The sequence below is a fragment of the Podarcis raffonei genome, chromosome 14, assembly GCF_027172205.1.
Source record: "Podarcis raffonei isolate rPodRaf1 chromosome 14, rPodRaf1.pri, whole genome shotgun sequence".
Taxonomy (NCBI): domain Eukaryota; kingdom Metazoa; phylum Chordata; class Lepidosauria; order Squamata; family Lacertidae; genus Podarcis; species Podarcis raffonei.
Genome location: NC_070615.1, coordinates 5,097,819 through 5,110,452, shown reverse-complemented (window position 1 = coordinate 5,110,452; position 12,634 = coordinate 5,097,819). Strand labels below are relative to the sequence as shown.

General features: G+C 42.2%; 2 protein-coding genes across 12 annotated transcripts in view; one reads left to right on the top strand and one right to left on the bottom strand.

Annotated features, from left to right (window-relative positions):
• The window catches only part of HERC1 (HECT and RLD domain containing E3 ubiquitin protein ligase family member 1), a 111,804-nt gene extending 106,871 nt beyond the window's left edge, over positions 1–4,933 (top strand). For all 11 annotated transcript variants that reach the window (XM_053365929.1, XM_053365925.1, XM_053365928.1 and 8 more), the window contains 5 exons: positions 378–454; positions 1,039–1,291; positions 1,558–1,710; positions 2,579–2,884; positions 4,299–4,933. In XM_053365929.1, coding sequence (XP_053221904.1) covers positions 378–454; positions 1,039–1,291; positions 1,558–1,710; positions 2,579–2,884; positions 4,299–4,484 — 975 coding nt within the window. In that variant the 3' untranslated portion in view covers positions 4,485–4,933. The remainder of the gene's footprint in view (positions 1–377; positions 455–1,038; positions 1,292–1,557; positions 1,711–2,578; positions 2,885–4,298) is intronic.
• A 123-nt stretch (positions 4,934–5,056) lies between these two features.
• Positions 5,057–10,582, bottom strand: FBXL22 (F-box and leucine rich repeat protein 22). The gene is made up of 2 exons (XM_053365972.1): positions 10,074–10,582; positions 5,057–6,202 (listed from the first exon to the last, which is right to left on the bottom strand). Exons 1-2 carry the CDS (start codon positions 10,406–10,408, stop codon positions 5,857–5,859), a joined length of 681 nt encoding a protein of 226 aa, XP_053221947.1. The 5' UTR covers positions 10,409–10,582; the 3' UTR covers positions 5,057–5,856.
• Between the last annotated feature and the right edge of the window lie 2,052 nt (positions 10,583–12,634).

Here is a 12,634-nt window from a genome sequence, read left to right as displayed (position 1 = left end):
AGCAGTTGCTATTGCTGTTGTTGTTGTTGTTTAGTCATGGCCAGCTCTTCGTGACCCCATGGACCAGAGCACGCCAGGCATTCCTGTCTAATAGCACTACCTGCTATTACTGCTCCATAGTTACAGCATGCCATACATTAGCATGGAATTACAGTTTTATAATATTTTTTAATGAAAATGAAGCCTGTCCCATGATTCAGTTTGGAAGCACTGAGACGGAGTTTCTCTAAATCAAATCACTACTAATTTTGTGCGTGTGAGGGCTACAAAGACCCTTTTTCTTGTAGCTAGTATGGAAACATGTAGTTTTATATGCTTGGGCAGATTTGATAATGCCTTAAATGCTCTCTCTCCGTCCCTCTTTCTTAATTTATAAGGAACTTGAAACTGGTGTGGTAGACCTCCTAATTCCTTCCCCAAACGCAACAGCTGAAGTCGGCTACAACAGAGATCGGTAAGTCTCTTCTTTAAAGGCTGCTAGTCTCTGAATTCAAGGAATTCAAGTTGAAATGAGTGAGGGAAGTCCTGTGATCTTAGTAAAATCACCTAGGTATTAAGGGGAGTAAAATGTTGGATGTTGGCTCTGGATTGTAAAAGGTAGACAACTGGATTGTAAAAGGTAGCTCAACATGGCAGAATCAAAGGACACTGTGATCTTGTGTTTATGGAATGGCATAAAAATATTGAAAATAAAATAAACTTACGTCAACTTCAGCATGTTAAAAATGGTTATTCATATTATTTTTTGCCAGATTTCAGGGCATATTCCACAAATAGCTTCAAAAATAATTTGAACAAGTTTGTTTGGAGTTTTTACTGCAACGTATAAGATTCCCCACCAGATTGGCCCATGACAGCCTCAAGGATTTGAGTTGGTGGGCAAGCAGGTGCTGTATTTATCTCTGGGCACAAACCTGCACTTAAATGATGCGTAGTCCCTTGAGTCCTGTGATACACGCTTGGATCCTGACTCTTTGGGTAACCATTCTAGTGAAGCCTCTGTATGGACATCACTCCTGTGCATTGTATCTTTTCAAGGTTCCTCTTCAACCCTTCTGCCTGCTCAGATGAACATCTGATGCAGTTCAAGTTCCTGGGCATTCTGATGGGTGTGGCCATTCGTACCAAGAAGCCTTTAGATCTTCATTTGGCTCCCATGGTCTGGAAGCAATTGTGCTGTATCCCACTCACTCTGGAGGACTTGGAGGAGGTGGATCTTCTCTACGTGCAAACCCTCAACAGCATTCTTCACATTGAAGACAGTGGGATTACGGAAGAGAATTTCCATGAGGTAAGATAAGCAGTAAGCCTCTGTCCAACTGTTTCCACCTCCTGAAGTCAGCATGCTAGATGCTGCCATGCAAGATCATGGCCCTGGAGTTGAAAGTCATATACTTTGTTTGGGGGCACTTGTAGAATGAGTAGTAAAAAGAATGCATAGTTGAAATCTAAGCTAAGGTGGAAATCAGTCCATACCTAGTAGTGAAATGATAAATATGGACATTTGGGAAGGTTGGCCACAACTCCAGTGTTAAAAGTCTTGTTCTTTCCAATTAGATGATTCCTTTAGATTCATTTGTTGGCCAGAGTGCTGATGGAAAGATGGTTCCCATAATCCCTGGTGGGAACAGTATCCCACTTACTTTTTCAAACCGAAAGGAGTACGTGGAAAGGGCCATCGAGTACAGACTCCATGAAATTGACCGTCAGGTGAGAATCTCAGATGTATTTATAAGGTTTTCATTTATTTCAATAGCTGTTTATAATTTTAAATTTTCCCTAGTTTTGTGACTGCTTTCTATTATGAAGACTTTTGTGTTGTCACTTTGCTGCATGCAGGGGTCCAGTGGTTTGCCCTCTGAAAGTTTATAGTCAAATAGGCTCTCATCTGGATGCATCCGGAATATAGTTTTGAAAAATATTTTTAAATGATACAGTAGAGTGGAGGAAGAGATCTAGCAAGATACCTCATGGTTAGTCTAACCTGTGCTGCTGGAGTATGCAAGCTCTTAAGTTCCACATCAAGACTAGTTTTTCCTGTCAGTGAGCTCTGTGAAGCTCAAAAGCATACTATATGAAATTAACAACAACAACAGCAACAACAACACACTATGCTACTTCATTAACGTTACTTGAGCCAACCAAAAGTGTTTTTAGTCTACGATTGCAAGAATATAGTTCTCTCTTAGGGAAAGTACTCCATAAAACACGTGCAGAACTCAATGCACATCCTTTTTTGGAATATCACAAATATTTAGAATAAACAAATATCAAGAAATAGACAACCAAACTGAACAAGTTGCACACAAATCACAAAAAGATCTAAAATAGATACAAAAAAACCCCCAAAAGCTAGAACAACAAAAAAAGGGGGGGCGACTTTTAACAACACTGCCATAGTTGCACACAAGTCACACCATTTCTGGCCCAGCATTCCCTTTTTGAAGATGTATTTTAATTACATGAGCTACCAGCTACCCATCCCAAAATGTGTTTTCACTGACTGTACTTTGGATTGTGTTAGTTGCAAAGTAGAGATCTGTGTGCCGCTACTGAAATCCATCTCTCTGGGCTGCAGGTGGCTGCAGTGCGAGAAGGGATGTCGTGGATCGTCCCAGTCCCCTTGCTTTCTCTTCTGACTGCTAAGCAGTTGGAGCAGATGGTCTGCGGAATGCCAGAAATTTCTGTGGAAGTTCTGAAGAAGGTTGTACGGTACAGGGAGGTTGATGAGCAGCACCAGCTGGTTCAGTGGTTCTGGCACACCCTGGAAGAGTTTTCCAATGAGGAGCGTGTCCTTTTCATGAGGTTTGTGTCAGGAAGATCTCGCCTGCCAGCTAACACAGCGGATATCTCTCAGCGTTTCCAAATAATGAAGGTCGACCGGGTAAGGTCCCACTTTTCCTCCTCTTTATTGCTGTCCTGCCTCAGTCTGGCAACAGAAAGCTAGTAATCACTGGACACTGAAACTTTTGAACAAGTAATATTGAAACTGAAGGTAGCCTACTAGATCTGGCTCAACTGACTTAGAATGTTTATGTAAATGCTAATCTTGAACTGACAATGCCTGTGCAGGAGAGTGGATGAAGAACTTCCTCTAGATCAGGGTCAGGGAACCTGCGGTCCTTCGGATGTTGTCTGTCTCCATCACCCCTAGCTACTGGCCATACTGACTGCGGCTGCTCTGAATTGGAGCCCAGCAACATTTGGGAGGCCCTCACAGGTTCCCTCCTCCATGCTGCAGATGAAGGCATTCAATTCTCACTTGAAACAAGGCTCCCTTGAGAAAAACCAGTTGTGGGGAAGCACAACTTGATGGGGCAACGTGCCAAACTTAGCTATTCAAAGGACTAATGAAGTTCCCCAGCAGAGGAATGGGGCAGCAAACACCAGCCCACAAGGACTTTTTTTAGTGGTAGAGCCCCTATTGGTTCCATTGAGATCTTTTCCTCCTGTGTTCTGTTTGTGGAACCACTGGGGAGGTGAGAGATGTGTGGTGTTGGTGAAAGGCCTTTGATGGGGATCTACAGGAGAATGTGGGGTGGGGGGGGTGTCTTTCCTGTCATCCTATCACAATGACAGCTAGTTGTTGTTTTTGTATAGGATGGATCTAGATCTCGCCATAGAATAGAAAGTGATCTTTAGAAGCTGGGCTGTAGGCATCTCTCTTAGGGTGTATTTTTTTGAAATGGGGGAGAGGTAGTACAAATCATATTTCCAGTTTGGAAATCCCACACTCAACACTGCCGCCCCCCCTATGAGTTTCAGGCTGGCTATCTTGGTCCCCATACACTCCTCTGCCAGCTTCCGTCCTCCAGTACGTATTGCAAAGTGAGGGAGTTGGGAAGAAAGGATGTGAGGCAGAGACCTGCCTGAGCTGTCCCTGCATTGCCAGTGCAAACTCTGAGAAGGGTGGTTTTTAGAAGTGAACACTGGATTCAGATGAATCTTGAGCAGAAGAATCCCGAGCTTTGGGGTTGTTCAAGGGAAGATATTCCCCCTGCCCTTGAATATTAACATTAACAATAAGAATACCAGGAAGAATAAAAAAGATTGGGTCCCCAAAGTTTCTGTCAGCAGTAGAGGATCCAAGTATGTTTGGAAGTTTTCATTGCACAGAACTGGAAATACAGTGTTATCTGCTATTTCCTCTCACCTTGCCACTTGTTAATATTGGGAAAGAGGGACCTTGGAGCCAAGAGGATCACTCAGGGAGCCTGCCTGGCTGGGCCTTTCTGACTCAAAGTGTGCTGCTTCCTTTTCTGCTTAACAGTCTTCTTCCTTTCTCTTCCTCTCCACAGCCTTACGACAGCTTGCCTACCTCACAGACTTGTTTCTTTCAACTGAGGCTCCCACCCTATTCCAGTCAGCTAATCATGGCCGAGCGTTTGCGCTATGCAATCAACAATTGCAGGTCTATAGATATGGACAATTACATGCTGTCCCGAAATGTGGACAACGCTGAGGGCTCAGACACAGATTATTAACTCTGTGGACAAAAATCATCTGCCTTTTTCGCCCATGTCAGATTTCAATGTTGACACCATTTTATGGTAACAATAGATGTTTTAGGAACATAAACAGCTGCCACCTTTTTAGTTACTCTAAATGTAACAAAACTTAGATGTGTTTATTTTTTTGTGACTGTAAACAAAAAAAAATGCAAAAAGTGAGATCAGTAAGGGTTTTCTCCCCCTCCCCCCATATTTTTGTTCACTTTTGATAAGTTTGCATGGAGCCTTTCTGGTGCATTTTTGTTGGGAATGGTACATTTTGTAAACCCTCCCAGTGAACATGAAGAGTTGTACATTGTGTATAATTGTTCATTAGAAAGGACAGTTTTACATGAATATTCATATATTTATTTTTGTTTTAATTTGAAATGCCTGTCCAGGGTTCCTTATGCAGAGAAAATAAAGCAAATTCAAGAACTGAATTGTGGTTTTGTCAATATTTGACATGGTGCTGACCCAGAACTGTGGCTTGCCATTTGGGTCTCCAGTTTGTCGTAAGAAGTCTTTAAAAACTAATCTTCCACAGTATATTAGTTTCCTGACAGCTGAAACCGGGATGGAGGCTTCTGTAATCTGGCACATGAAACTACAGGACTTCCAATGAGAGGTGGAACATCAAAACAGGACATGTGTTTTGTTCACTCACTTTTGTCTATGGCTCAACAATTAGTCTTAATTGTGCAGCTGTGGATGTAATGCTACTTTTTGTTCCAGTGCCAGAGGAGTGGTAATCTGAGAGGGCTTTCAAAGAAAGGTAGTATAAAAGTAAAGAGTAGTGAAGAATTGTAGTTAATAGATTTACATCATTTGCACTAAGAGAGACGGTAGAGTTTAAGCCACTGTAAGGTAGCAATTTCCTTTGTCAGTTTTTGAGGTATTTTTGAGATTCCAGTAAATAAAGCAGCTGTGACCCTCCAACTCACACCAGCCCAAGGCAGTATAGTAATGGTCAGGGAAGAGGTTGGGGGTCAAACAGCTGGAGGGACCCAGTTGTTCCCTGCCCAAATGGAGAAAAAAATGCATTCTCACAACATCAAGAGCGGGTTCTTTCTGGATCTTACTAAGTAACCTAAAAAAAAAAAAAGCACAAAAGCCAAAGTACTTTATGAAACTGAACACTTAATGTTCCCAAACCATCAGGAACTGTTCCACACACCCCAAATTCCTCTGGCTCTGCAAACTTTTCAGTCAGCTGTGAGGTTGCTGGTTCTGAGTACCTAACTCCAGGGCTTTGCCATTCTCACCATTTAGTGAGTTTGTGCATGAGAACAGCCAGGTGACTGTATGTTCATGGTCACCATCTCACAACAGAAAGAGCACAGAGCCCGGCAGCTTCTCTCTTGGCTTAGTGCCACAGCAGCTTCTTGAACGCTCTTTCTGCAGGCGAGTTGCTGCCTGGCTTTTTGTCTGGGATCATGTCTGCACTTCTCTCTGCTTTTAGAGAGAGCAATGGACGATTTTTACGGACTTGCTGCAAACCAGCCTCAGTTATATTCCTGCAGAAGTCCACATGTAAAATTTCTAAAGACTTAGCGTAGAGGATTACAGCTTCCAAAGTCTGGTCAGTTATCTGGACACAGTTTTCAAGTTGGAGAGTGTTCAGACAGAAGCAGCTCATCAGAAGCAGCGTGATACAGTCGTCTGTGACATGGCCACATCCAGACAGCATCAAAGACAGCAAGTTTGGGCATCTGAAAGAATGAATGCCATAGGTTAGCAAAGTAAAATGTAAGCCACACAGTGCTAAAGTCCTCTACCCCTCACTCCACTGAAGCCAATTCAAACTCTGGTCCATATCTATATGAAGCAGAAAACATAGCACTATTTCAGGTGAGACTTTATACTGACCATGTTCTCTAGGAGCAAACAGGCCATAGAATACAGTAATAAATTGCAGTAACAATGGCCATTAATTTCCCTCTAACATACAACTTCCCTGTTTAGGGAAGTTTTTAATGTTTAATGCTGTATTGTTTTTAACACTTGATTGGAAGCTGCTCAGAGTGGCTGGGGAAACTCAGCCAGATGAGCGGGGTATAAATAATAAATTATTTATTATTATTATTACTATTATTACAAAACCCTCTCCAAACCATGTATGTATAGCTATGGATGTAACTTAGGATAATGCTTCAAGCATCTAATCAAGTGGACTTTCTAATTCCAGGGTGGCTAATTTGGGAGCTTCAGTTTGATAATGATGATGATAATTTTTTATTTACACTAACAGCTAGAGGGCCATGAATTCCCTTTCCCTGCTCTGCTCCAGAAAGCTTACACCAGAATAAATTTTAATCCATTAGGTTCCACAAAACTGTTGTGTTTGCAGCATCGGACCAATAGGGAATATCCCTCTGCAGCATCTCCCAATACTATAATCTAGCTAACCTCAAAATATTTAGAACATATCAAATATAAGCTAGTTAAACATACTGGGAAGGTTATTCCAACTTAAGTGAGGTAAAGTCATGCAAAGGTGAACCTGCTGGATCAGACCACAGACCTATCATCTTACAGCATTCCCTGCTTGCATTCTGCCCAGCAAGAGAGCAGAAGCCCTCCTGATGTTTCCTAATAACTGGTAGCTAGAGGCAGAATATAGCCATCACAAGTGCATGGAGGCCACTTCTCTGCCTTGCAAGACTTAGGAAGACTTCACCATTCAGCAACCTAAGAGGAGGGTGCATACACAGATTGGCTACTGAATCTTTTCTGCTGTTCAATACCAATCTGTGTGAATGGACCAAGTTAATATTTGTTAGTCTTTCAGCTGCTCCAGGAATTGGGAGAATTGCTTGATAGACCTCAGATTGGCTGTGTAGAACAATCCATCCTGTGTAGAACAACCCCAATCCCAAAGAAGGGCAGTGCCAAACAATGTTCCAACTACCGCACAATTGCACTCATTTCACACGCTAGCAAGGTTATGCTTAAAATTCTACAAGGCAGACTTAATGTGGACCGAGAACTCCCAGAAATGCAAGCTGGATTTTGAAGGGGCAGAGGAATCAGAGACCAAATTGCAAACATGCACTGGATTATGGAGAAAGCTAGGAAAACATCTACTTCTGCTTCATTGACTACGCAGAAGCTTTTGACTGTGTCGACCACAGCAAACGATGGCAAGTTCTTCAAGAAATGGGAGTACCTGATCACCTCATCTGTCTCCTGAGAAATCTCTATGTGGGACAAGAAGCTACAGTTAGAACTGGATATGGAACAACTGATTGGTTCAAAATTGGGAAAGAAGTACGACAAGGCTGTATACTGTCTCCCTGCTTATTTAACTTTTATGCAGAATTCATCATGCGAAAGGCTGGACTGGATGAATCCCAAACTGGAATTAAGATTGCCGGAAGAAATATCAACAACCTCAGATATGCAGATGACACAACCTTAATGGCAGAAAGTGAGGAGAAAGAGGGTTTGTGGAAGGCAGGTCAGAGTTTGAAAAAACACTATTAGGAAGCAACAAGAAACTTACCAAGAATATACCAAATCCTATTAGAATGGGAAACAAAAGATGAGTTAGTGAAGGCAGCAGTGATACACTGGGCGTCGGATATTGGACATAATATCGAGCTATCTGCATGGGGAAAACTGGAAGACAATAAATTTTTTGGCATGTTACACAATTAAAGAGAATATCCAAAAAAATGACCTTACAGATGGTTTCTGACGTCCAGTAAAATCGCTAGAATGTACAAGAAAAGATCCAACTTGTGTTGGAAGTGTTCAGAAATAGAGGATATGCTAATTTATATGTGTGAATTGTAAATGTGTCGAAAAAAAAGGGGAGATGGCATATAACGAACTCAAAAAAATTTTAAGCTCACATTTTAAAAGAAACCAGAAGCCTTCTTAGAACAAATACCTAGGAAATACCAAACTGTACTCATGTATGCAATAACTACTGCGCGAATGTGTATCTATCAACAAACCCTACATTAAACGTCAACTTCCCTTCCTCCCCTTCCATGGTTCATTCCAATTTCTCCTTTACTGTTGCATATTTTAATTACTCCTTATTCTTTCTCTTTCAGTTTTTCCTCCATTTATAATTTTACTGCTAAATTTATTCTAATCCTGCTAACATTTTAAGTTGCTTACAATACTTTTTCAAATACTCCATAATTTTTTTCTAATCTTCTTTAAAGACTTTTTGTTCCTGCTGTTATTCTATCAGTTAGTCTAGCATTAATTTCATCTGTCATTCTTCCTTTGTTGGTATTGTGCCCTCCTTTCATTTTTTTAGCGTACACCATTCAGGCTTCCGTTGTTGCATACATTAAAATATTTTTCAGATCATTGGGTATACCTGAACCAATTATTCCTAAAATAACAGCTTCTGGTATTTTGTATAAAAAACCTTTTCACACAAAAAAATCATTTCATTTTAAATCATCTCTCAGAAGCCTTTCACTACTTTACATGTCCACCACATATGGTAGAAGGTACCTCAATTTTCCTTACACTTCCAGCAGTATCTAGTTCTGACTTATACATCTTCGGCAACTTACTAGGTGCTAGATACCACCTATATATCATTTTCATACTTTTAAAATTATTATTATTATTAATAATAATAATAATACCCCACCATCTGGCTCGCTTCCCCATATAATTCTCTTTTAATGTATAACATGCAGTAAATTTTACTTCCATGGTTTATCCCATGCACTCAATTCAATATTATATCCTATATCCCTTGCCTTATGTATCGTTCCTGGTTTTACCAGCACATATTTTCTTTCCCACTCCAATAACAACTTATACATTCTAGAAATCAATTTTTCTGTGTTCTCTATAAGTTGCCTTTCAATTGTGAGCTTTGATTCATAAAACCATTTTTTTTATTTTGAAAATTTAATTCAGTTGTAACCAATCCCTCGATGCTTCTGTAATGTCCTCATTATTTCTTAATCTTTGCCTCTTGGTCTGTAAAGTTCAAAAACTCTGTGTTGCCCAGTCTCAGTCCACATTTTGTTTTTTTTTCAAGGAGACTGCTTCTATGGGTGAAAGCCATAGAGGTGTTTTCCTTTCCAGCAGGTTTTTGTATTTTTCCCACACTCTGGAAGGAGTGTCCTTTTTGCAGCTGTGGAATTATTTGTACCTTGTCTTAGGCTATCAATAGTTAATCTTCCTACAGTGAAATGAAGGAGGGGCCCAAAATTCGTTTGCTTTAGCTGGACGGCAATAACATCCATTTGAAAACTGCTTGGAATAGCTGGCCAAGGTACAGCACATGCTGGAAATTCCAAAGCATAGAAGGCTGTTATGCTTGATTTGATTTTTTCACCTTAAAAATATGTTGGAATGGTCCCACAGGGAGAAAATAAGGGATAAGAATAGGAAGAACCCTACTAGAAATATTGTGTTGTGCTGCCTGTTACAATGATTGAAGAGTACTCAAGAAATGCATGTAAACAAAAGTACTGTGATTCTGATGCGAAACTGCAGAAAATCTAAGAGGCGTCAGATCGTACAACTGCAGCCTATGCAACACCCATCTATTACAGAAGCCGCCCGTTTTATGAAGCATTTCACTGCCCAAGAACTTACCTGTTGCAAACTTCTTGTAAAAAGTTATTGACTATGTGCTCGTGGGTCTTGCAGATGTTCTGCTGCAAGGTGCTCTTCATCCAGTTCTCAACGTTGCACACTTTGACTTGGCTGGAATGCCAGCAGATAGAGAGGTGGCGCAAGGCTGGTCCCAGAACAAAGTTGTTCTTGGTCAGTTCTGCAGGAGAATGAAAATGCAGCAGAGGCCATAACGAGGGATCCTGAAAGACCCTGAACAACTTAACACAAGTCTGGGCTAAATTTTTCCTGCTCTTTTTATCCAAAAAGGAGAAGATGTGCAGAAGGCATTCCCAATTCATCTGTGTGATATGCATTGCCACTGAGTGGCTGTAGGGAGAAGGTATGGTATGTTTCAGCAGCAACACAGGAGGCCTGAACGGCTTCCAAGTCACTTCTGGTCTCTTGCACAAATATGGTGTGGAATGGAAGCTATTTTTGGCTGCCAGCTGGCAAAGGCGTTTCAAAAAAGGGCAAGGATCAAGGGGAGGCTGGCTGCAGACTCAATCTCTTCTCCCCGTGGAGTGGCTAGAGCAGGAGCAAAATGGCTTAGTTTAGTCAAATCTTGCCTTAAAAGGATTTATTTGCCTCCGAGACTATTCATGTTTAGGAGGTGGTTTCTGCTTGTTTAGAGCGCTTCCCAGCCCACCCATCTGTTTATGTCACATGATGGATAAAGCCACTGCTTCCCCTGTAAAAGGTCTGAAGCTGGTTCAGATCATACCAGGGCAGCTCCTGATTTCAAAGAATGGCTGTGCACCAAAGGCAGCCCACATGGGGGAGACAGCTAAGATTTACACACTATATAAATCCACCGAGATTCTACAATGCAAGTTTAAGACTCTCTGCTTCAAAGCTCTCGATGAGCAGCACCTAGTTTGCTGGACAACAGCTGGATGCAGTCATTACTTAGAAGTCAGTAGCTCTCAAATGATGGAGTGGTTATTGCTAGCTTGGGGGGGGCAGGTTCTGTTATTTTTTGTTGTGAAGGTCTCTTATTCTGTTATTTTTTGTTGTGAAGGTCTCATCACCTCATCACGCGGGTGGCGCTGTGGGTTAAAGCCTCAGCGCCTAGGACTTGCCGATCAAAAGGTCGGCGGTTCGAATCCCCGCTGCGGGGTGCGCTCCTGTCGCTCGGTCCCAGCGCCTGCCAACCTAGCAGTTCGAAAGCACCCTCGGGTGCAAGTAGATAAATAGGGACCGCTTACTAGCGGGAAGGTAAACGGCGTTCCGTGTGCTGCGCTGGCTCACCAGATGCAGCTTGTCATGCTGGCCACGTGACCCGGAAGTGTCTGCGGACAGCGCTGGCCCCCGGCCTCTTGAGTGAGATGGGCGCACAACCCTAGAGTCTGGCAAGACTGGCCCGTATGGGCAGGGGTACCTTTACCTTTACCTTTTACATCATGTTGCAGAATGGGACACTTCAGCTACATAGTTCATGTATTTGGTTAAACAGAGATGATAAGTAGAGGAAATTTCCAGAGCCTTCCAAGAAATGATGAGAGCTCTGAGCTTGGTTAGGAGTTAAAAGGTTCACCCAGTCATTTGTGAAGTAGTTCTGCCCTCCTACCTTGCTGCCTGCCTGGATGAAAAACTACAGAACTGAAGCCCACCTTCCCATTGCTTGGGTGTGACGAGCTACTGCCAGCCAGAAGCTGCTTTAAGGCACCTGCTCTGGCACCCAAGGCTCCAGCTTGGCCTTTGTTATATTTAAACATCTCCAAGGACAGACAGACCCAGCCTGTGAGAAGAAAAGATCTGGGCAAAAATTCATCCATTCAGCTCCTTTGTATCTTGAGGAGGGGAGGCAGCCGTATCGCTCCCTGTGTCCTCTTTGATTCATTATTGCATCTATATCTCACATTTCCTTCAAGAAACTGTCTTGCCCTCTTTTTACCCTCAGAAGCACCCTGTTTCTATCCAAATGTGATTTTGGTTTTAAATGCAGTGTAAGGTGGTCTCTATGGGAGTATATTGTATTTAATTATGGGGTATCAGAGTTTTTAGGGCGTTAACCAGGCTGGGATAGCTGGCTTTTTGGTTTTTGAATGTCTGGTGTAGATTTTTTCAATTTCGTTGTGCTGCATGGGACAATAAAGATTATTGTATCGTGATGTAGCCCAGTCACCCAGGGAACTTCTCTGCTGAGTGGGGATTTGAACCCTGGTCACTCATGGGCTAGTCTGACACACTGACCACACGCCCTGCAAATGCCCATCTGGGTTCTTCATGAAGCACAACCCATAGCCCCAAGTGAAACTTATTCCCTTAAAAAGGAACAGAAACTTCAGTGGAGGTACAGGAGAATGTAAATGAAAGGAAGCCGTTCCTCTTGGAGCCCCTTCCAAGACCCCCTGCTGGGGGAATGAGAGGCCGTCATTGACTGGACAGGGCTGTTCTACAGAAAGGCTCCACACAGCTGTTCTAAATAATCAAGGATGCAAACACACAACAGCTGACTAAAAGAAATAATGCAATCTTTGTATCGAGTCTGCAAAGGGGAGGAACCTACAAGAAACATTTAGCCAAACATACTCTGCGTA